Below are 22265 nucleotides of genomic sequence, written 5' to 3' on the forward strand. Positions count from 1 at the left end.
TGGTCTATGGCGGTTCTAGTGTTAAGGTTGAACATTTATATTTTTGTAGCTTCAATGAGGCTTACAGAAGTTTTGGAGTTCTCTAAAAGCCTATGTAAATCCCATGTAAACTTAACATGATAAACAGGAATGACATTTACTCTCACGGGTGGCCAATAAGTTCTAGCTGAAAGCCACACCCCTAATGACAGTATAAAATACCCAACTGATGGTTAAATAAACCCATATTTGGGTAATTAAATGACCCAACTGGCTGGGTCAAAATAACCCAATGGGTTCTGTCCGCTATTTAACCAGCGCTGGGTTACCAAACAACCCAAATTAGAATTGTGTGGAATGAAGGAAGGAAAGAAGGAAGGGGGGATGAAGGGAAGAGGGGATAGAGTGATAACTGGCAAGAATAGGGGTGGGGGATGATAGATAGTGAATGATGAAGGGAGGCATTAAGATAAGGTCGTCTCTAGCAATGTCTGGAATGTAAACATCAAACAGCCATGTGGTCTGTGGGAAGATATTGTGTTGTTACTATCATTTTCTTGCTCTCACGCTCTGTATCTCTCTCCCCTCTCTCCCCCTCTCTCAGGTGGGGAACATGTCCAGCGTGTTGGATCGTGTGAACGGCGTGGCACGGTGCCCATATGACCCTCGCCATAACTCCACGGCGGTGGTGACGGAGAGTGGGGAGCTGTTCGCCGCCACTGTCATAGACTTCTCGGGTCGCGACCCCGTCATCTATCGGAGCCTAGGAGGCATGCCACCCCTCCGGACGGCCCAGTACAACTCCAAGTGGCTCAACGGTAATTAACGGTTACACAAACCTCACTGTGTGTGTGTGTGTGTGTGTGTGTGTGTTGACACCACCCGCGCTGCCCACCATGTGTTTGTATTAGTTAATTTGGTAAAGTCCATTAAAGTGGATTGCAAAGGAGCTAAGATCTTTGTTAGAGACCCAGTGCTTCCAGATTGTTAATGGCTTGGTGCAGTCTAACAGACTGAGTCTATCAACCATGTTTCTCAGGGACACCATTTCTACTATTTCCTAGTATCCAAGTAAAAAAACATGGTAATTTGACCCCCCCCCCCCTTTCAGAAACTGTGATTATTATCTGCAGTAATTCAAACACAGCAACCATACTTAGTTCCTGGCTCCACAGAGTAGGAGGAGAAAAGAGAAGGAGGGAGAAGAAAGGGGTTGAGAAGAAGGGTGAGGGGGTAGAGGTGTGCACTAGAGCCCTGCACGGGCATGAATTTAAAGCCTGAGCCCTACCCATGCCCGTGACGTTCAGGCCCTACCCTACCCATGCCTGTGACGTTCAGGCCCTACCCTACCCATGCCCGTGATGTTCAGGCCCTACCCTACCCATGCCCGTGACGTTCAGGCCCTACCCTACCCATGCCCGTGACGTTCAGGCCCTACCCTACCCATGCTCGTGACGTTCAGGCCCTACCCTACCCATGCCCGTGACGTTCAGGTCCTACCCTACCCATGCCCGTGACGTTCAGGCCCTACCCTACCCATGCCTGTGACGTTCAGGCCCTACCCTACCCATGCCCGCGACATTCAGGCCCTACCCTTCCCAGGCCAAATTTAAGGCCCAGCCCTGCCCGAAATCAGAAATAACTTCCTCGGTTAGTTAATCCATTAGCTCCTCCTCTCTGTCTGTCACTCACTCCCTGTGCACAGCTTGCTCAGCTCGCACTGAGTCTGTGAGTGTCCATAGCAATGGCTCCGCTTGGGCTGCTCTGCTCAATGAAGAGACATGAGAGAGCAGTTAACTGTTAGCTACTTTTCGTCACTCTGAACTCAAGGAACATGATTATTTTCTGTGAAATAATTTCTCCTGTTTTATATTGGACGAGGTTGAAGTACTTCTGACACCATGTTATGATCTTAGTCAGATATGACTATACTGAGAGCACGAGCAAATGGCTCAGCTTCAAATTGTTAGTGATTAATTTAGTGATACCCGAGCACTGCCCGTACCCTAGTTATTGATGAAAAAAACAGGCCCTACCCAGCCCTAACCCGATGTATTGTGTTGTGGCCCGTCTGGTTGGGGTCGGGTAGCAGAGCTGTAGTTTAAACTACAGGGGTAGACCAGGAGAGAGGCGAAGAGTCGGGTAGCAGAGCTCTAGTTTAAACTTTTAATTTTTAATTTTTTTATTTTACCTTTATTTAACCAGGTAAGCCAGTTGAGAACAAGTTCTCATTTACAACTGCGACCTGGCCAAGATAAAGCAAAGCAGTGCGATAAAAACAACAACAACAACACAGAGTTACATATGGGATAAACAAAACGTACAGTCAATAACACAATAGAAAATCTATATACAGTGTGTGCAAATGTAGTAAGTTATGGAGGTAAGGCAATAAATAGGCCATAGTGCAAAATAATTACAATTTAGTATTAACACTGGAGTGATAGATGTGCAGAAGATGATGTGCAAATAGTGATACTGGGGTGCGAATTAGCAAAATAAATAACAATGTAAATAACAATATGGGGATGAGGTAGTTGGGTGGGCTAATTACAGATGGGCTGTGTACAGGTGCAGTGATCGGTAAGCTGCTCTGACAACTGATGCTTAAAGTTAGTGAGGGAGATAAGTGTCTCCAGCTTCAGAGATTTTTGGAGTTCGTTCCAGTCATTTGCAGCAGAGAACTGGAAGGAATGGCGGCCAAAGGAGGTGTTGGCTTTGGGGATGACCAGTGAGATATACCTGCTGGAACGCATACTACGGCTGGGTGTTGCTATGGCGACCAATGAGCTAAGATAAGGCGGGATTTGCCTAGAAGTGATTTATAGATGACCTGGAGCCAGTGGGTTTGGCGACGAATATGTAGTGAGGACCAGCCAACGAGAGCATACAGGTCACAATGGTGGGTAGTATATGGGGCTTTGGTGACAAAACGGATGGCACTGTGATAGACTACATCCAATTTGCTGAGTAGAGTGTTGGAAGCTATTTTGTAAATGACATCGTCGAAGTCAAGGATCGGTAGGATAGTCAGTTTTACGAGGGCATGTTTAGCAGCATGAGTGAAGGAGGCTTTGTTGCGAAATAGGAAGCCGATTCTAGATTTAACTTTGGATTGAAGATGCTTAATGTGAGTCTGGAAGGAGAGTTTACGGTCTAACCAGACACCTAGGTATTTGTAGTTGTCCACATATTCTAAGTCAGACCTGCCGAGAGTGGTGATTCTAGTCGGGCGGGCGGGTGCAAGTAGCGTTCGATTGAAGAGCATGCATTTAGTTTTACTAGCGTTTAAGAGCAGTTGGAGGCCACGGAAGGAGTGTTGTATGGCATTGAAGCTCGTTTGGAGGTTTGTTAACACAGTGTCCAATGAACGGCCAGATGTATACAAAATGGTGTCGTCTGCGTAGAGGTGGATCTGAGAGTCACCAGCAGCAAGAGTGACATCATTGATATACACAGAGAATAGAGTCGGCCCGAGAATTGAACACTGTGGCACCCCCATAGAGACTGCCAGAGGTCCAGACAACAGGCCCTCCGATTTTACACATTGAACTCTATCTTAGAAGTGGCAGTCATTTGAGAAACCAAGGCTATTTAGTCTGCCAATAAGAATGTGGTGATTGACAGAGTCAAAAGCCTTGGCCAGTTCGATGAAGACGGCTGCACAGTACTGTCTTTTATCGATCGCGGTTATTATATTGTTTAGGACCTTGAGCATGGCTGAGATGCACCCATGACCAGCTCGGAAACCAGATTGCATAGCGGAGAAGGTACAGTGGGATTCGAAATGGTCGGTGATCTGTTTGTTAACTTGGCTTTCAAATACTTTCGAAAGGCAGGGCAGGATGGATATAGGTCTGTAACAGTTTGGATCTAGAGTGTCACCCCCTTTGAAGAGGGGGATGACCGCGGCAGCTTTCCAATCTCTGGGGATCTCAGACGATACGAAAGAGAGGTTGAACAGGCTAGTAATAGGGGTTGCGACAATTTCGGCAGCTAATTTTAGAAAGAAACGGTCCAGATTGTCTAGCCCAGCTGATTTGTAGGGGTCCAGATTTTGCAGCTCTTTCAGGACATCAGCTATCTGAATTTGTGTGAAGGAGAAGCGGGGGGGGGGGCATGGGCAAGTTGCAGCGGAGGGTGCAGAGCAGGTGGCCGGGGTAGGGGTAGCCAGGTGGAAAGCATGGCCAGCCGTAGCAAAATGCTTATTGAAATTCTCAATTATCGTAGATTTATCGGTGGTGACAGTGTTTCCTAGCCTCAGTGCAGTGGGTAGCTGGGAGGAGGTGCTTTTATTCTCCATGGACTTTACAAAACTGTAAAGTGTCCCAAAACTTTTTGGAGTTAGTGCTACAGGATGCACATTTCTGTTTGAAAAAGCTAGCCTTTGCTTTCCTAACTGATTGTGTATATTGGTTCCTGACTTCCCTGAAAAGTTGCATATCGCGGGGGCTGTTCGATGCTAATGCAGTACACCACAGGATGTTTTTGTGCTGGTCAAAGGCAGTCAAGTCTGGGGTGAACCAGGGGCTATATCTGTTCTTAGTTCTGAATTTCTTGAATGGGGCATGCTTATTTAAGATGGAGAGGAAAGCACTTTTGAAGAACATCCAGGCATCCTCTACTGATGGAATGAGGTCAATATCCATCCAGGATACCCGGGCCAATTAGAAAGGCCTGCTCGCTGAAGTGTTTTAGGGAGCTTTTGACAGTGATGAGGGGTGGTCGTTTGACCGCGGACCCATTACGGAAGCAGGCAATGAGGCAGTGATCGCTGAGATCCTGGTTGAAGACAGTGGAGGTGTATTTAGAGGGTAAATGAGTCAGGATGATATCAATGAGGGTGCCCATGTTTACGGATTTAGGGTTTGACCTGGTAGGTTCCTTGATAATTTGTATGAGATTGAGGGCATCTAGTTTAGGGCGGCCGGGGTGTTAAGCATATCCCAGTTTAAGTCACCAAGCAGTACGAACTCTGAGGATAGATGGGGGGCAAACAATTCACATATGGTGTCCAGGGCACAACTGGGGGCTGAGGGGGGGCTGTAGCAAGCGGCAACAGTGAGAGACTTATTTCTGGAAAGGTGGATTTTTAGAAGTAGAAGCTCAAACTGTTTGGGCACAGACCTGGATAGTATGATAGAGCTCTGCAGGCTATCTCTACAGTAGATTGCAACTCCGCCCCCTTTGGCAGTTCTATCTAGACAGAAAATATTGTAGTTCGGGATGGACATTTCTGAATTCATGGTGGCCTTCCTAAGCCAGGATTCAGACACTGCTAGAACATCTGGGTTGGCAGAGTGTGCTAACGCAGTGAATAACTTAAACTTGGGGAGGAGGCTTCTGATGTTAACATGCAAGAAACCAAGGCTTTTACGGTTACAGAAGTCAACAAATGATAGCGCCTGGGGAGTAGGAGTGATACTGGGTGCTATAGGACTTGGGTTAACCTCTACATCACCAGAGGAACAGAGGAGGAATAGAATAAGGATACGGCTAAATTCTTTAAGCACTGGTCTTCTAGTGCGTTGGGTACAGAGAATAAAAGGGGCAGATTTCCGGGCGTTGTAGAATAGATTCAGGGCATTATATACAGACAAGGATATGGAAGGATATGAGTACAGTGGAGGTACACCTAAGCATTGGGTAACGATGAAAGAGATAGCATCACTGGAGGTACCGATTAAGCCGGTCTCCGCGTGTATGGGGGGTGGGACAAAGGAGCTATCTGAGGCAGGTTGAGCAGGGACTGGGGGCTCTACAGTGAAATAGTACAATAAGAACTAACCCAAACAGCAATAGGCTAGGCATATTGACATGGGAGAGAGGCATAACACAATCACAGGTGTAATTCGATAATGGTAATGGCGACGAAAGTTTGGGCTGAAGCTAAACAGATAAACAGGATGGGGTACCGTGTAAAGGAACAGTCCATCAGGCATCAGCTGTGTAGCTGAGTGATCATAAGGTCCAGTGAACAGCAATAGGTAAGTCCGTGAGCAGTTCGTAGGCTGCTACAGCACAGGTGAGCAGGAGGCACGGCTGTAGATTGCGCGTGCTAGCGGGCCTGGGCTAGCAGATGGATCTTCGTGGTCGTCGCAACCGGATACCTGTTGAAACCACATCAGACGATTACGTTGGCAGACCAGTCGTGATGGATCGGCGGGGCTCCGTGTCGACACTAGGAGGTCCCATCCGGTTGACAGAGAGGTAGATAGCCGGGAGATGGACCTGTCTTGAGGCTAGCTCAAGGCTAACTGGTGCAGCGGGACAGTGGTGATTAGCCAACAACAGCCATTCGGTTGCAGCTAGCTAGTTGCGATGATCCGGTGTTAAGGTCCAGTGATTCAGTGATTCCGGCAGAAAATCCGTTATGGTACAGCAGGCCGATGGTCGATAGCACGCTGTGCAGACTGGCCGATAATTGTCCAGGCTAGAGCTGGCTGGTTGTTAGTGCAGGCCATGGACAGTGGTGAAGACCGCTAACGGTGGCTAATAGCAAGTAGCTAGTTAGCTGGCTAGCTGGCTAGTTTCAGAAGAAATAATAGAATCCGTTCCACATTGGGTGAGGCGGGTTGCAGGAAAGTATATTTAGTTAAAGGATGGAAAGTGAGATAGAGAAATATATACGAGATAAGACAAAAAAAAAAAAAAAACTGGCTATTTACACGAGGACACAACACAATACACGACCACACTACTACGCCATCTTGGAACGCCCAGGGGTAGACCAGGAAAGAGGCGAAGAGTCGGGTAGCAGAGCTCTAGTTTAAACTACAGGGGTAGACCAGGAGAGAGGCGAAGAGTCGGGTAGCAGAGCTCTAGTTTAAACTACAGGGGTAGACCAGGAGAGAGGCGAAGAAGGCAGAGAGACTCACGAGTCAATAGATGGTGGAAGAAGGAGAATCAAGGGGGAGAAAGGGAGGAGAGGAAGGGTGAGGCTACAGTAGATGGAGGAAGTGAGAGCAGGAGAGGAAGAGGGGGAAGGGGACAAGGCTACAGTAGTACAGTAGTACAGTAGGCCAGGCAGAGGAGAGAAGAGGAGATAGACTCAGTTGCAGAGTATGTGAGCTGAGTGGAGCAAGGAGCTGAGCATGCTCAATTTGACTGGTGCACGGAGCGAGTTTACCAAAGACTGGAGCGTCGGCCTTCTCGCCTGCTATAATTAGTAGTGCTCACTTCATAAGCTCAGGGCATTCCCGGCCCAGCATGCACACAACTAAATAATCATTGTCGAATCTGAAAAGACAAGTATCCCGAAAGGATGATGGTGTACTTACTATGTGTACATGCTTACAGAAAGGAACGAGGTGGGTATTTATAAACAAAAAATCGGATTATCTATACAAAAGGCCATCATTGATTTTGGCCCAATAGGCCTGGCATATTACCTCTTTCAAGGAGCTTTCCATTTTGATAGGGATATTTTGCTTATAAACCTTTAGGCCTACCTATCAAAAAAACTAAAACAACTCTGCATCCCTGCCCAGCCTGGCAAGAGTGGCCCGAAGGGTGTTTAGCATCCCCAGTGGCTCTGCAAGCACGGTGAGGGTATTCTCTGCTGCTGGCCTCATCGCATGAGCCAGAAGCCACAGACTTTGGCCAAACTCGTGTTTCCAAAAATTAATTAAAAGGCACTGAGCCTAATAAGGCATTTTTCGTTTAATATGTATTTAATTCCAAGTAAGTCACAGCCTATAGGTGCAATTTATAAACTTTAATGATTTAATACAACGAAAAGTTGTTTATTTTCTGAGTGCTTAATGTCCCTGCCAGCCTAGTGTGTCCCACTAGCAAATGCTTCACAATTTATTTATTTGTAGGCTATAGCCATGAAATAATTGAAATAATATAGCCTAAATAATTCATAATTCATTCACTTAGGCTACCTGTTTGACTCCTGACCTATTTAGAGTGTTTATATGCTGTGTAATACGACATGTAGCCTATTTGAAATGATGAGCGCTTCTTACAGTCACCTTTTCATGTTGTTTATTAAAATACTTTTCATTCAAATCATATGGTTGGGTTTCAATACTTCAAAACCAAATGGTAGGTCCAGGTAGTCACAAAAATAGATGGGTGTTGGTTAAATTGTGATTTTAATGAATGGAGTGAATTTGGAGCGGCGAGGGAGGAGCGGTTTTTAGCGGAGTGGTTGTAAAGGACATGGAGCGACTGCTCCATGAGCGATGAGCGGGATTGCAGACCGCTCAACTCCGCTCACATACTCTGTTCAGTAGGGAGAGAAAGAGGAAGAAAGGGGTTGAGAGGAAAGGTAGGGGGGCAGAAGTATACAGGCCAGGCAGAGGAGAGGAGATAGACTCAGAGACTCAGGAGGCAGTGAGTGGTGTAATTATTCCCCGTGGCAGGGAGAGGGTGAAATTACAGCACGCTGCATGCTTCATGCCACACAGGGCTCAGTGTGTGTGGGAGGTGGGCTTTACCACAGGAGGGGAGTGAGAGGAAGGGAGGAGAGGAGTGGAGAAGCGAAGAGAGTGCTATGCTCATCAGCATAATCACAGCTGGTTGCAGACAGACAGACATACACCCCACTGTTGGCACCACCTTGACTTTCCATTCCCTCAGCCCTCCTGAAATGCACATATCCTCTTGGGGCAAAGCCCACTTTGCTGTACGGACTCTCCATTCAGAATCTAGAGCTGGATCGGGCAGGATCAGAGGAGTGAGAATTCAAATCTAATTTCTAGTCATAAGCCTAGGCAACACACACAGGCAGGCAATAATATACTGTATCTCTCTCTCTCCCTCCTCCTCCTCCTCTTCCTCCTCCCCATGTTCAGTCTTGTGGCTGTGTGTGAGTTCCACCCCCCGCAGGCCTCAATCAGTCTGTGTGGAGATTGAACAATCTGTTTACTTTCGGCAGGGAAGTGGAAAAATGCTATTTGTTGGATTTACTCCCACAAATGACACGCAGCCTAAACATGGAGTATTAGCTCATTCAAATGCCACCTCTGACAGCCACAGTTCCATGTGTGTGACAGCCGTGGGGATGCAGCAGTTAATCTACACTAATGCCTGTTTCCACAGCTTCTCTTTCTGTGGTAATTATCTAGGACCCAACAGGAAGTCTGGTGATACAGTAACCCCTCACACACACTCACAAACCCATCATGTACATGGCTGTTAACTGAACTGGAAAACCTAGTCCTCCATTACACAGTTCCATGTAGAGCAGGTGAGGGATGTGATGGTAGATTTGTCATGATAGTTTATCAGAAATGGATTACAGGTTTTTACATGGATTACATTACATGTGATTATTCATGGACAAAGCTATGGGTTCTTACATTGTCTCTCCTCCCCATGCAGGGATGTTAACATTAAGGCTTAGCCTAGAGACAATGATGGAACCGTTTGATATGGAGATAGCAAACTATAGGATAAGAATAATGGGACAGTGGATTAATATTCAGCTGACAAGGGAATGTAAATTGTCAAAGACTCCAGCCACCTAAGTCACAGTCTGTTCTCTCTGCTAACACACGGCAAGTGGTACTGGAGCGCCAAGTCTGGGACCAAAAGGCTCCTGAACAGCTTCTACCCCAATGCCATAAGACTGCTGAACAGTTAATTAAACGGCTACCCGGACTTTCTGCTTTTCACCTCTACCTACATGTACATATTACCTCAATCAATCACCCCAACTACCTCGTACCCCAGTACACTGACTCGGTACCGGTATTCCTTGTATATAGCCTGTATATAGCCTTGTTATTGTTATTTTATTGTGTTAATATTTTATTTTTATCTCTTTGTAAATGTTCTTACTTTTTAACTGCATTGTTGGGAAAGGGCTAGTAAGTAAGCATTTCACGGTAAAGTCTACACTTGTTGTATTCGGTGCATGTGACAAATAACATTTGATTTGATTTGAGATTTTACCAAACATTGCGCTAGTTGGTAATCCAGTCAGTCTCTACAACCGTTTCACCCATTCCTATTTGCTGCGGCCAGTCACTACCTGCAGTTGGTTTTTATCAATGTTCTGAAATGGAATTAAGAGCCCTGTTATTGCTCCTGATGTCGTTTCCTTCCTGCCGGCCGTCTGCATTCTCCTATAATCGAATTCGCTTAAACGGTAGTACTGGCCCCTGGGACATTTACCGTCATGGCTGTTTCCACGCAGTGTGTTCATGTGTTTCTGTGTGCGTGTGTGTGTGTGTGTGTGTGTGTGTGTGTACATTTGTGCGTGTGTGCGTGCGTGTGTGCGTGTGTGCGTGTGTGTGTGTGTGTGTGCGTGTGTGTGTGTGTTGTGTGTGCGTGTGCGTGTAATCACTGAGAATGAACGGCCCCAGAGGGAAAGCAGAACAGACAGCCATATTGTGTTGTTCTCATAACCTCACTGCTTCTCTAGTCATGAGTAATGCATGAGCAATGCTACGTTATAACTCTACTGGAGAGGAGGATCCTACTGGTTATCACACCTGGCTTTAAATAGTACTCCAAATCATTCAAATGCTGTCTTTGAGCATTTGCTTGAGCCTGCCTGAAGTTTCTGAACCCAGGTGTGCTGGTAATGTGTTCTGTTTTGGAGTCAAGACTTAACAGTGCCTGTGTTTATAGCAACCATAACAATTCACCACCTAGAAAAAGGTTTGGGTGTCCATGTTTCCATATGGTGATTCTGACCACCAAGTCAAAGTGGAAGGAATGATGAAGTCATGGTCTCAATTGATTTTGTTCCCCCCATCGAGTGTGTTAGTCACATGTCTTTACCATGTACAGTGGGGAAAAAAAGTATTTAGTCAGCCACCAATTGTGCAAGTTCTCCCACTTAAAAAGATGAGAGAGGCCTGTAATTTTCATCATTGGTACACGTCAACTATGACAGACAAATTGAGGAAAAAAATTCCAGAAAATCACATTGTAGGATTTTTTATGAATTTATTTGCAAATTATGGTGGAAAATAAGTATTTGGTCATCTACCAACAAGCAATATTTCTGGCTCTCACAGACCTGTAACTTCCTCTTTAAGAGGCTCCTCTGTCCTCCACTCGTTACCTGTATTAATGGCACCTGTTTGAACTTGTTATCAGTATAAAAGACACCTGTCCACAACCTCAAACAGTCACACTCCAAACTCCACTATGGCCAAGACCAAAGAGCTGTCAAAGGACACCAGAAACAAAATTGTAGACCTGCACCAAGCTGTGAAAACTGAATCTGCAATAGGTAAGCAGCTTGGTTTGAATAAATCAACTGTGGGAGCAATTATTAGGAAATGGAAGACATACAAGACCACTGATAATCTCCCTCGATCTATGGCTCCACACAAGATCTCACCCCGTGGGGTCAAAATGATCACAAGAACGGTGAGCAAAAATCCCAGAACCACACGGGGGGACCTAGTGAATGACCTGCAGAGAGCTGGGACCAAAGTAACAAAGCCTACCATCAGTAACACACTACGCCGCCAGGGACTCAAATCCTGCAGTGCGAGACGTATCCCCCTGCTTAAGCCAGTACATGTCCAGGCCCGTCTGAAGTTTGCTAGAGTGCATTTGGATGATCCAGAAGAGGATTGGGAGAATGTCATATGGTCAGATGAAACCAAAATATAACTTTTTGGTAAAAACTCAACTCGTCGTGTTTGGAGGACAAAGAATGCTGAGTTGCATCCAAAGAACACCATACCTACTGTGAAGCATGGGGGTGGAAACACATGCTTTGGGGCTGTTTTTCTGCAAAGGGACCAGGACGACTGATCCGTGTAAAGGAAAGAATGAATGGGGCCATGTATCGTGAGATTTTGAGTGAAAACCTCCTTCCATCAGCAAGGGCATTGAAGATGAAACGTGGCTGGGTCTTTCAGCATGACAATGATCCCAAACACAAATGAAGGAGTGGCTTCGTAAGAAGCATTTCAAGGTCCTGGAGTGGCCTAGCCAGTCTCCAGATATCAACCCCATAGAAAATCTTTGGAGGGAGTTGAAAGTTCGTGTTGCCCAGCGACAGCCCCAAAACATCACTGCTCTAGAGGAGATCTGCATGGAGGAATGGGCCAAAATACCAGCAACAGTGTGTGAAAACCTTGTGAAGACTTACAGAAAACGTTTGACCTGTGTCATTGCCAACAAAGGGTATATAACAAAGTATTGAGAAACTTTTGTTATTGACCAAATACTTATTTTCCACCATAATTTGCAAATAAATTCATTAAAAATCCTACAATGTGATTTTCAGAAGAAAAAAAAATCTCAATTTGTCTGTCACAGTTGACGTGTACCTATGATGAAAATTACAGGCCTCTCTCATCTTTTTAAGTGGGAGAACTTGCACAATTGGTGGCTGACTAAATACTTTTTTTCCCCACTGTATATCCAGATTGATCATCTGTCCTGGTATTTACAGAAGGAGGAATGAATGTAATGTAAATTTTACAGGATGACTATTACTAATGAATGTACATGTCTCACAGGATGAGTAATATCTTTATTATCAACATGACTGTACACATTCATTCATCAGTATTGGCTATCAGTATAGACTACCATGACATTGAGAATCATCACCTGTGGCTTCATGGAGTCTAATGCTCTCTATGACATCGTCTCCTCTTTCCCTCTTTCCCTCTCCCGATCCTCTTCTTCCTCTACTTCTTCTCTTCTCCTCCCCTGTTCTCTACTCTCCTCTTCCACTCCTCTCCTCCTGTCCTCTCCTCCTCTTCTCTTCTCTTTCTCAGAGCCCCATTTCATCTCGGCGTACGATGTGGGTCTCTTCACCTTTTTCTTTCTGCGTGAGAACGCTGTGGAACACGACTGTGGGAAGACCGTCTACTCCCGGGTGGCCCGGGTCTGTAAGAACGACATCGGGGGACGGTTCCTACTGGAGGACACCTGGACCACCTTCATGAAGGCCAGGCTGAACTGCTCGCGCTCAGGAGAGATCACCTTCTACTATAACGAGCTGCAGAGCACCTTTTATCTGCCGGAACAAGATCTAATCTACGGGATATTCACCACCAACGTGTGAGTGATGAGTGATAGTCTTCCTATGCAAGACACAAACACACACTCAGGTAAACACATATACACAGCAAATTCTCCAGTGTAAAAAAAAAAAAAAAAAAATCTACATTGAGTGTTAGACACCGGAACAGTGTTAAATTAACACACTCATTAGTTTAAAACCTTTTTCAAATATTTCCCAGAGTGCCTTGCCTTTCAAGTAAATTGTAGAGTTACCACCCATGACTGTATTTGTTAGTGACAGAGACATGGTTGTTGCGTTCATCCATTTTCAGTCCTGTGGACTTCACCAACTCCCAGGAGGCAGTAGGCGCTCTCTATCACTGTACCAGTACAGGACAGAGAAGGAGCGTGTACTTTTCAACTGTGTGTGTTTCCCTCCCTCTTTCCCATCCTTTGTCTCGGTCCCTGTCTGTCTCCCAGTCCCCCAGTTCCTCCATCTGTCTGTGTTGAATTAAACATGGTCAAATAACTCCCAGGAGTTTGAACTGTTAAACAGAACACAGAGAGAGAGAGAGAGAGAGAGAGAGAGAGAGAGAGAGAGAGAGAGAGAGAGAGAGAGAGAGAGAGAGAGAGAGAGAGAGAGAGAGAGAGAGAGAGAGAGAGAGAGAGAGAGAGAGAGAGAGAGAGAGAGAGGCAGGGGGGAGAGAGAGGGAAGCGGAGAGAGAGAGAGAGAGAGAGATGCTGGTCTCCGTCTGCCTTTGCTGGAGATCTGCTCTTTTAAACAGGTCATTCAGAGTAGTGACCCCAGAGCTGAGGCCTTTTATTAACTAGACCTTATTGGCATCTCTCGCCCTCTCTCTCTCTCTCTTTCTCTCTCTCTCTCTCTCTCTCTCCCTCCCTTCGTCAGGGCTGCTGAGTGGGGCTTCACAGCTTCGCTGTTTCTCCTATTGAAATGGGGCTGTCACTGGCTAATGATGATAATCCAGGTGATTTCTTTGCTATGCTTTACACATTCCATTCCGATGGCTTTCTCCATATTTAGTATGCTTTCTGAATGAGCAGCTGGATGCTGCTGCAGGTGTGTATCATAGAAGAAGCTGATTGGCTTCTGATTTGACATGTCTCCTGGGTTGCCTGGTAACCATGGAGTCCTGGCGTGGTGTAATGTGTGTGTGCAGCTGGAACCATATTTTTCCATATTTTTTGGTGTACTTCTTCCATCATCTCAATATAATGTCAAATGCACCTTGAAATGAGCAATAAGCTCTGTGGAGCATGTTGGATATGCCTAGAATAAAATGTACCAATACGATCAGTCAGATCATTATTTTTTACAGTAACAAAAATATTATTTTACCAAAAATACTACTTCTAGGCAGCTTGTTTACACAATGTGCACATGACAGTAACCTTTTGTACTGTATTGTAACATTGCTGCTGCTTTTTTATAGCTACCTGACTCTCCTGAAAGTGACTGTTTCAGAACATAGCGCTGTAGCTCACGTACTGTATTGTAATGCAGTAAAAAATTGTTCAATTTCTGCTCCTTCCCTGCCTGCCGTACGGTAAAGGGGATTCTGAGTGTGCTTTATGTTTTTGCTTCGATGCAGGTATTCACTGAGGTTTAAACACATTGGACTTAGAATAACTTTCATGAAGAAAATACATGTTTTCATTGAAAACCAGATGTTCTTGACTTAGTTATATTGAAGCATGTCAATTCTGGTCTTCGCTTTGACAGTTCATTGCAAAAGTGATATACACTGAGTGTACAAAACATTAGGAACACCTTGACATAGCCTGACCAGGTGAATCCAGGTGAAAAATATGATCCCTTATTGATGTCACCTGTTAAATCCACTTCAGTCAGTGTAGATGAAGGGGAGGAGACAGGTTTAAGAATAATTTTCAAGCCTTGAGACAATTGAGACATGGATTGTGTATGTGTGCCATTCAGAGGGTGAATGGACAAGACAAAATATTTAAGTGCCTTTGAACGGAGTATGGTAGTAGGTGCCAGGCGCAGTGGTTTGAGTGTGTCAAGAACTGCAATGCTGCTGGGTTTTTCACGCTCAACAGTTTCTCGTGTGTGTCAAGAATAGTCCACCTCCCAAATTGACACAACTGTGGGAAGCATTGGAGTCAACATGGGCCAGCATTCCTGTGGAACGCTTTCGACACCTTGTAGAGTCCATGCCCCGACGAATTGAGGCTGTTCTGAGGGCAACTCCACCATTGAAATGTACTTAATCTCAAGGAAGGGGTTCGGTATGAAATACACTCCCTTCTAGATGTGCTGGGTGGTATCACCTCAAGGCTCACTATAAAAGCAGGTGACAGCGTGCTTTATTTGGCAATGGTCTTGGTAAGTGCTTCTTTGACTAGACTACTGATGTTACACAAAATTAGAAAGGCAGTAAGGCACATTTCCGCATATGACCAAATTAAATGTTTTTGCTTACCGTTTCATAGACATCTACAGTGCATTCAGAAAGTATTCAGACCCCTTGACTTTTTCCACATTTTGTTACGTTACAGCCTTATTCTAAAATGGATTGAATAAAAAATGTCCCTCAGCAATCAACACACAATACCCCATAATGACAAAGCAAAAACAGGTTTTAAATTCTTTTGTCAATTTATAAAAAATTAAAAACATAAATATCTTATTTACATAAGTATTCAGACCCTTTTTATTTTTTAATTTTTTTTTAATTTTATGGGGTAGATCAGCTTTAATATTTCAGATAGATTGTAACTTCCATCAATGTAATTGTCTGCATCACTTCCAATCCCCCATATGTTTTTTTCTCGCATATATATATATATATATATATACACAGTGGGGGAAAAAAGTATTTAGTCAGCCACCAATTGTGCAAGTTCTCCCACTTAAAAAGATGAGAGAGGCCTGTAATTTTCATCATAGGTACACATCAACTATGACAGACAAAATGAGAAAAAAAAAATCCAGAAAATCACATTGTAGGATTTTTTATGAATTTATTTGCAAATTATGGTGGAAAATAAGTATTTGGTCAATAACAAAAGTTTCTCAATACTTTGTTATATACCCTTTGTTGGCAATGACACAGGTCAAACGTTTTCTGTAAGTCTTCACAAGGTTTTCACACACTGTTGCTGGTATTTTGGCCCATTCCTCCATGCAGATCTCCTCTAGAGCAGTGATGTTTTGGGGCTGTCGCTGGGCAACACAGACTTTCAACTCCCTCCAAAGATGTTCTATGGGGTTGAGATCTGGAGACTGGCTAGGCCACTCCAGGACCTTGAAATGCTTCTTACGAAGCCACTCCTTCGTTGCCCGGGCGGTGTGTTTGGGATCATTGTCATGCTGAAAGACCCAGCCACGTTTCATCTTCAATGCCCTTGCTGATGGAAGGAGGTTTTCACTAAAAATCTCACGATACATGGCCCCATTCATTCTTTCCTTTACACGGATCAGTCGTCCTGGTCCCTTTGCAGAAAAACAGCCCCAAAGCATGATGTTTCCACCCCAATGCTTCACAGTAGGTATGGTGTTCTTTGGATGCAACTCAGCATTCTTTGTCCTCCAAACATGACAAGTTGAGTTTTTACCAAAAAGTTATATTTTGGTTTCATCTGACCATATGACATTCTCCCAATCCTCTTCAGGATCATCCAAATGCACTCTAGCAAACTTCAGATGGGCAAATACTTTTTCATAGCACTGTACATCCATACACACATACATATCCTTTTTTAAATTAAATTTCTCTTCATTACTTTCCAACCCCACCACCCCTTCCCCAATTGGAGTAAACTAGTGAACAACAATGCTTAGGCCTCTACTTTCAGCCCATACATACTACACTGCTCAAAAAAATTAAGGGAACACTTAAACAACACCCTTTTTTCTTTACATAGTTGAATGTGCTGACAACAAAATCACACAAAAATTATCAATGGAAATCAAATTTATCAACCCATGGAGGTCTGGATTTGGAGTCAGCCTCAAAATTAAAGTGGAAAACCACACTACAGGCTGATCCAACTTTGATGTAATGTCCTTAAAACAAGTCAAAATGAGGCTCAGTAGTGTGTGTGGGCTCCACGTGCCTGTATGACCTCCCTACAACGCCTGGGCATGCTCCTGATGAGGTGGCGGATGGTCTCCTGAGGGATCTCCTCCCAGACGTGGACTAAAGCATCCGCCAACTCCTGGATAGTCTGTGGTGCAACGTGGCGTTGGTGGATGGAGCGAGACATGATGTCCCAGATGTGCTCAATTGGATTCAGGTCTGGGGAACAGGCGGGCCAGTCCATAGCGTCAATGTCTTCCTCTTGCAGGAACTGCTGACACACTCCAGCCACATGAGGTCTAGCATTGTCTTGCATTAGGAGGAACCCAGGGCCAACCGCACCAGCATATGGTCTCACAAGGGGTCTGAGGATCTCATCTCGGTACCTAATGGCAGTCAGGCTACCTCTGGCGAGCACATGGAGGGCTGTGCGGCCCCCCAAAGAAATGCAACCCCACACCATGACTGACCCATCGCCAAACCGGTCATGCTGGAGGATGTTGCAGGCAGAAGAACGTTCTCCACGGCATCTCCAGACTCTGTCATGTCTGTCACATGTGCTCAGTGTGAACCTGCTTTCATCTGTGAAGAGCACAGGGCGCCAGTGGCGAATTTGCCAATCTTGGTGTTCTCTGGCAAATGCCAAACGTCCTGCACGGTGTTGGGCTGTAAGCACAACCCCCACCTGTGGACGTCGGGCCCTCATACCACCCTCATGGAGTCTGTTTCTGACCGTTTGAGCAGACACATGCACATTTGTGGCCTGCTGGAGGTCATTTTGCAGGGCTCTGGCAGTGCTCCTCCTGCTCCTCCTTGCACAAAGGCGGAGGTAGCAGTCCTGCTGCTGGGTTGTTGCCCTCCTACGGCCTCCTCCATGTCTCCTGATGTACTGGCCTGTCTCCTGGTAGCGCCTCCATGCTCTGGACACTACGCTGACAGACACAGCAAACCTTCTTGCCACAGCTCGCATTGATGTGCCATCCTGGACGAGCTGCACTACCTGAGCCACTTGTGTGGGTTGTAGACTCCGTCTCATGCTACCACTAGAGTGAAAGCACCGCCAGCATTCAAAAGTGACCAAAACATCAGCCAGGAAGCATAGGAACTGAGAAGTGGTCTGTGGTCACCACCTGCAGAACCACTTCTTTATTGGGGGTGTCTTGCTAATTGCCTATAATTTCCACCTGTTGTCTATTCCATTTGCACAACAGCATGTGAAATGTATTGTCAATCAGTGTTGCGTCCTAAGTGGACAGTTTGATTTCACAGAAGTGTGATTGACTTGGAGTTACATTGTGTTGTTTATGTGTTCACTTAATTTTTTTGAGCAGTGTATATACATTTTATGGACACAGTCAAATTCTACAATAATTATATTTTGTTTGTTTTTACTACTGAACTTCCTCTGATCATTTTCATGATGTCCATCTGGTTTACTTCTATATGCCATATTTTTCTAACGGTGCTCTTTCACAAAAGCTCTCAACCTATAACCTATATACTTATTATGGACACAGTATGCTTTACATTAGTTATCTTGTTGTTATTAGTCCCATCCTTCAGCTCCATTCAACACCTCCCATCTATCTCTTAACACCATCCATATTGGATTTCTATTTGAAATATATTTTTCAACTGTACTGTGATGTTTTACAAAAGTTCTGAACCTTTCTATTCTCATTGTTTCTACAGATCGTAAATTGAAAATAAACATTTTTGCTAAAAATATTATTATATTATTGATCGATTGACTATGACTTTTCAGATCACCCAGTAGTGCTATCTGCTGGGTTAGCTCCAGGTAAATATTGCAATCCTTTAGCCATTCCTGGACCTGTGTCCAAAAACAAGCTACAAATGGACAGTACCAAAACAAATTATCTAATGATTCTGTCTCTTCGCAGCAAAATCTGCAGAGCTGGGAAGATTGTATCCCCCATATAAATAACATTCTATTGGTAGCAAGAATTTTATAAAATAATTTAAATTGAAAAATTCTAAGTTTTGAATCCGGCGTCGTTTTGCGTATCAATTCATAAACACTATGCCATGGAATCGGTACGTCAGAAATCTCTTCCCAACTATTTTGCAATCTATATGGGACGGCTGTCAATCCTTTGGTCCTTAAATGAAACTGGTATACTTTTTTATTCATCACCATTTTCTTTAACCAATTATATTCTTTAATTGGACATATTATTAATGCAAGGCCGACAGACAAGTTCCTTGCTTTTTCCCCCTTCCACTTTCCTTTTCCATTTTTGCGCTAATGCTGCAATTATTTGGTTGTAATTTTGGGTAGAGTAAACATTTCCATATGTTTTTGTTAGCTGCATGTGCGACACAACTCCACCAGTCCTACCGATAATATCATTTACGAAGATTATACCTTTTTTAAACATTTTGTCAAAAAAAAAGTTTTTTTATCAATTAGTATATTTGAGTTTAACCACAATATTTGTTGCATTATTTGTTCTGTCGTTTCTGGAGGATTAAATTGAAATTGCAACCAACTTTCTATGGCTTGTTTTAGAAATAGTGATATTTGGGAGATTATTTCCTTTTCAAATAACTTAAAGTGAGAGGTTGTAATCTGAATAAAGGGAAAAAGGCCAATCTTGAACATTGGGTGAGACAATCTTACTAATTTGCTAGAGAAACAGTTCAGATTTAGGTATAACATTTGTATGACTGAAGCTTTTAGTAATAGGTCTAATGCTTTAATATTTAATAATTTCTGTCCACCGAATTCATATTCATTATATAAATAGGCCCATTTAATTTTGTCTGGCTTGCCGTTCCAAATAAAATTGAATATTTTTTTTTGTATCTAGATCCTCTATGAGGCTGTGGAGGGATTCAAGTTGTGGATTTAAAAGAAAACATGAATCATCAGCGTACAATGACACCTTTGTTTTTAAGCCCTGGATTTCTAATCCCTTGATATTATTGTTGGATCTGATTTTAATAGCTAACATCTCGATGGCAATAATAAATAGATATGCCGATAGTGGACAACCTTGTTTCACTCCTCTTGACAGTTTAAAACTTTCTGAGAAATAGCCATTATTAACTATTTTACACCTAGGGTTACTATACATAATTTTAACCCAATATATAGGAGATTGTCCAAAATTGAAATGCTCCAGGCATTTATATATAAACCCCAGTCATATTTTATCAAATGCCTTTTCAAAGTCTGCAATGAATAGTAGGCCTGGTTTCCCAGATTTTTCATAGTGTTCTATTGTTTCCAGTACTTGCCTTATATTATCTCCAATGTCTCACCCATGTAAAAAACCTGTCTGATTAGAATGAATAATGTCCGACAATACCTTTTTAATTCTATGCGCTATACATTTTGCTAGAATTTTTGCATCACAACACTGAAGTGTAAGGGGCCTCCAATTTTTATATTTTCCACTTGTATCCTGTTTCAGTAATAATGAAATCTGACATTCTTCTTGAGTGTCTGATAATCTACCATTTACATAGGAGTGGTTAAAACATGCTAATAACGGTCCTCTAAGTATATCGAAAAGGTTTGGTATACCTCAACTGGTATGCCATCCAACCCTGGAGTTTTCCTGGACTTAAAGTATTTAATTGCATCCAGAAGTTCCTCCTCTGTAATTTCACCTTCACATGAGTCTTTCTGCATTATCAATAGAAAATAAATCTCTACAATTTGCTTCAGTTAGAGGAGATGGAGGCGATTGAAACGAAAACATATGCTTAAAGTACTTTGTTTCCTCCTTCATAATATAATTTGGTGAATCATGGGTGACTCTGTCATTTGTAACCAGTTTCAATAAATTATTTTTGGTAGCATTCCTATGTTGAAGATTAAAAAAGAATTTGGTGCATTTTTCCCCATATTCCATCCAGTTTGCTTTATTTTTATAATATATTACACTTGATCTTTCTTGAATAAGTTTCTCCATTTCTTTTTGTTTTTCCTCTAATTTATTCTGAGCCTCTATGTTACAGTTTTTATTGCTATCTATCTGTTCTGTTAGACCTTCTATTTCCTTTGTTAGTGTGGACTCTTTTGATCTAAATTGCTTTTGTTTTTGAGATGAGTACTGAATTGCATGTCCTCTAAATGCACATTTAAAGGTGTCCTATACAATAAGGGGATTTGCTGTACCTATGTTATGTCGGATAAAATCAGTTATAAATTCCTCTGTCCTAGTTAAAAACAAGTTATCATCCAATAGGCTTTGATTAAATTTACAATATCCTCGCCCACATGGAAATTCAGTAAGAGTAATGTATATGCCAATTATATGATGGTCCGACCGCATTCTGTCCCCTATCAACACTTTTTCAACTTTTGGTGCCAACGAAAATGACATAAGAAGGAAGTCAAGACGACTAGCTTGATTGAGTCTCCGCCATGTATATCTCACTAGATCAGGATATTTAAGCCTCCATATATCTGCTAGTTCTAATGTATCCATGACATTCACGATTTCCTTAAGAGCATGAGGGTGATTGTTTGTAGTGTGATTTCCTTTACGGTCCATTGAGCTATATAAAACGGTATTATAATCTCCCACCATAATAATAGAGTCTTGAATTGCTTGCAGGGTTGATCATTTATTATATACAGTGAGGGGAAAAAGTATTTGATCCCCTGCTGATTTTGTACATTTGCCCACTGACAAAGATATGATCAGTCTATAATTTTAATGGTAGGTTTATTTGAACAGTGAGAGACAGAATAACAACAACAAAAATCCAGAAAAACGCATGTCAAAAATGTTATAAATTGATTTGCATTTTAATGAGGGAAATAAGTATTTGACCCCTCTGCAAAACATGTCTTAGTACTTGGTGGCAAAACCCTTGTTGGCAATCACAGAGGTCAGACGTTTCTTGTAGTTGGCCACCAGGTTTGCACACATCTCAGGAGGGATTTTGTCCCACTCCTCTTTGCAGATCTTCTCGAAGTCATTAAGGTTTCGAGGCTGACGTTTGGCAACTCGAACCTTCAGCTCCCTCCACAGATTTTCTATGGGATTAAGTTCTGAAGACTGGTTAGGCCACTCCAGGACCTTAATGTGCTTTTTCTTGAGCCACTCCTTTGTTGTCTTGGCCGTGTGTTTTGGGTCATTGTCATGCTGGAATACCCATCCACGACCCATTTTCAATGCCCTGGCTGAGGGAAGGAGGTTCTCACCCAAGATTTGACGGTACATGGCCCCATACATCGTCCCTTTGATGCGGTGAAGTTGTCCTGCCCCCTTAGCAGAAAAACACCCCCAAAGCATAATGTTTCCACCT

General features: G+C 43.5%; 1 protein-coding gene across 1 annotated transcript in view; it reads left to right on the top strand.

Annotated features, from left to right (window-relative positions):
• Positions 1 to 22265, top strand: part of LOC311128998 (semaphorin-5B-like) — a 267133-nt gene that overhangs the window by 169426 nt on the left and 75442 nt on the right. The window contains exons 8-9 of the mRNA XM_084161231.1: positions 584 to 797; positions 12687 to 12972. Of these exons, the coding sequence (XP_084017357.1) occupies positions 584 to 797; positions 12687 to 12972 (500 nt within the window). The remainder of the gene's footprint in view (positions 1 to 583; positions 798 to 12686; positions 12973 to 22265) is intronic.

The sequence above is a fragment of the Coregonus lavaretus genome, assembly GCF_964263955.1.
Source record: "Coregonus lavaretus genome assembly, chromosome: 5".
Lineage (NCBI taxonomy): Eukaryota > Metazoa > Chordata > Actinopteri > Salmoniformes > Salmonidae > Coregonus > Coregonus lavaretus.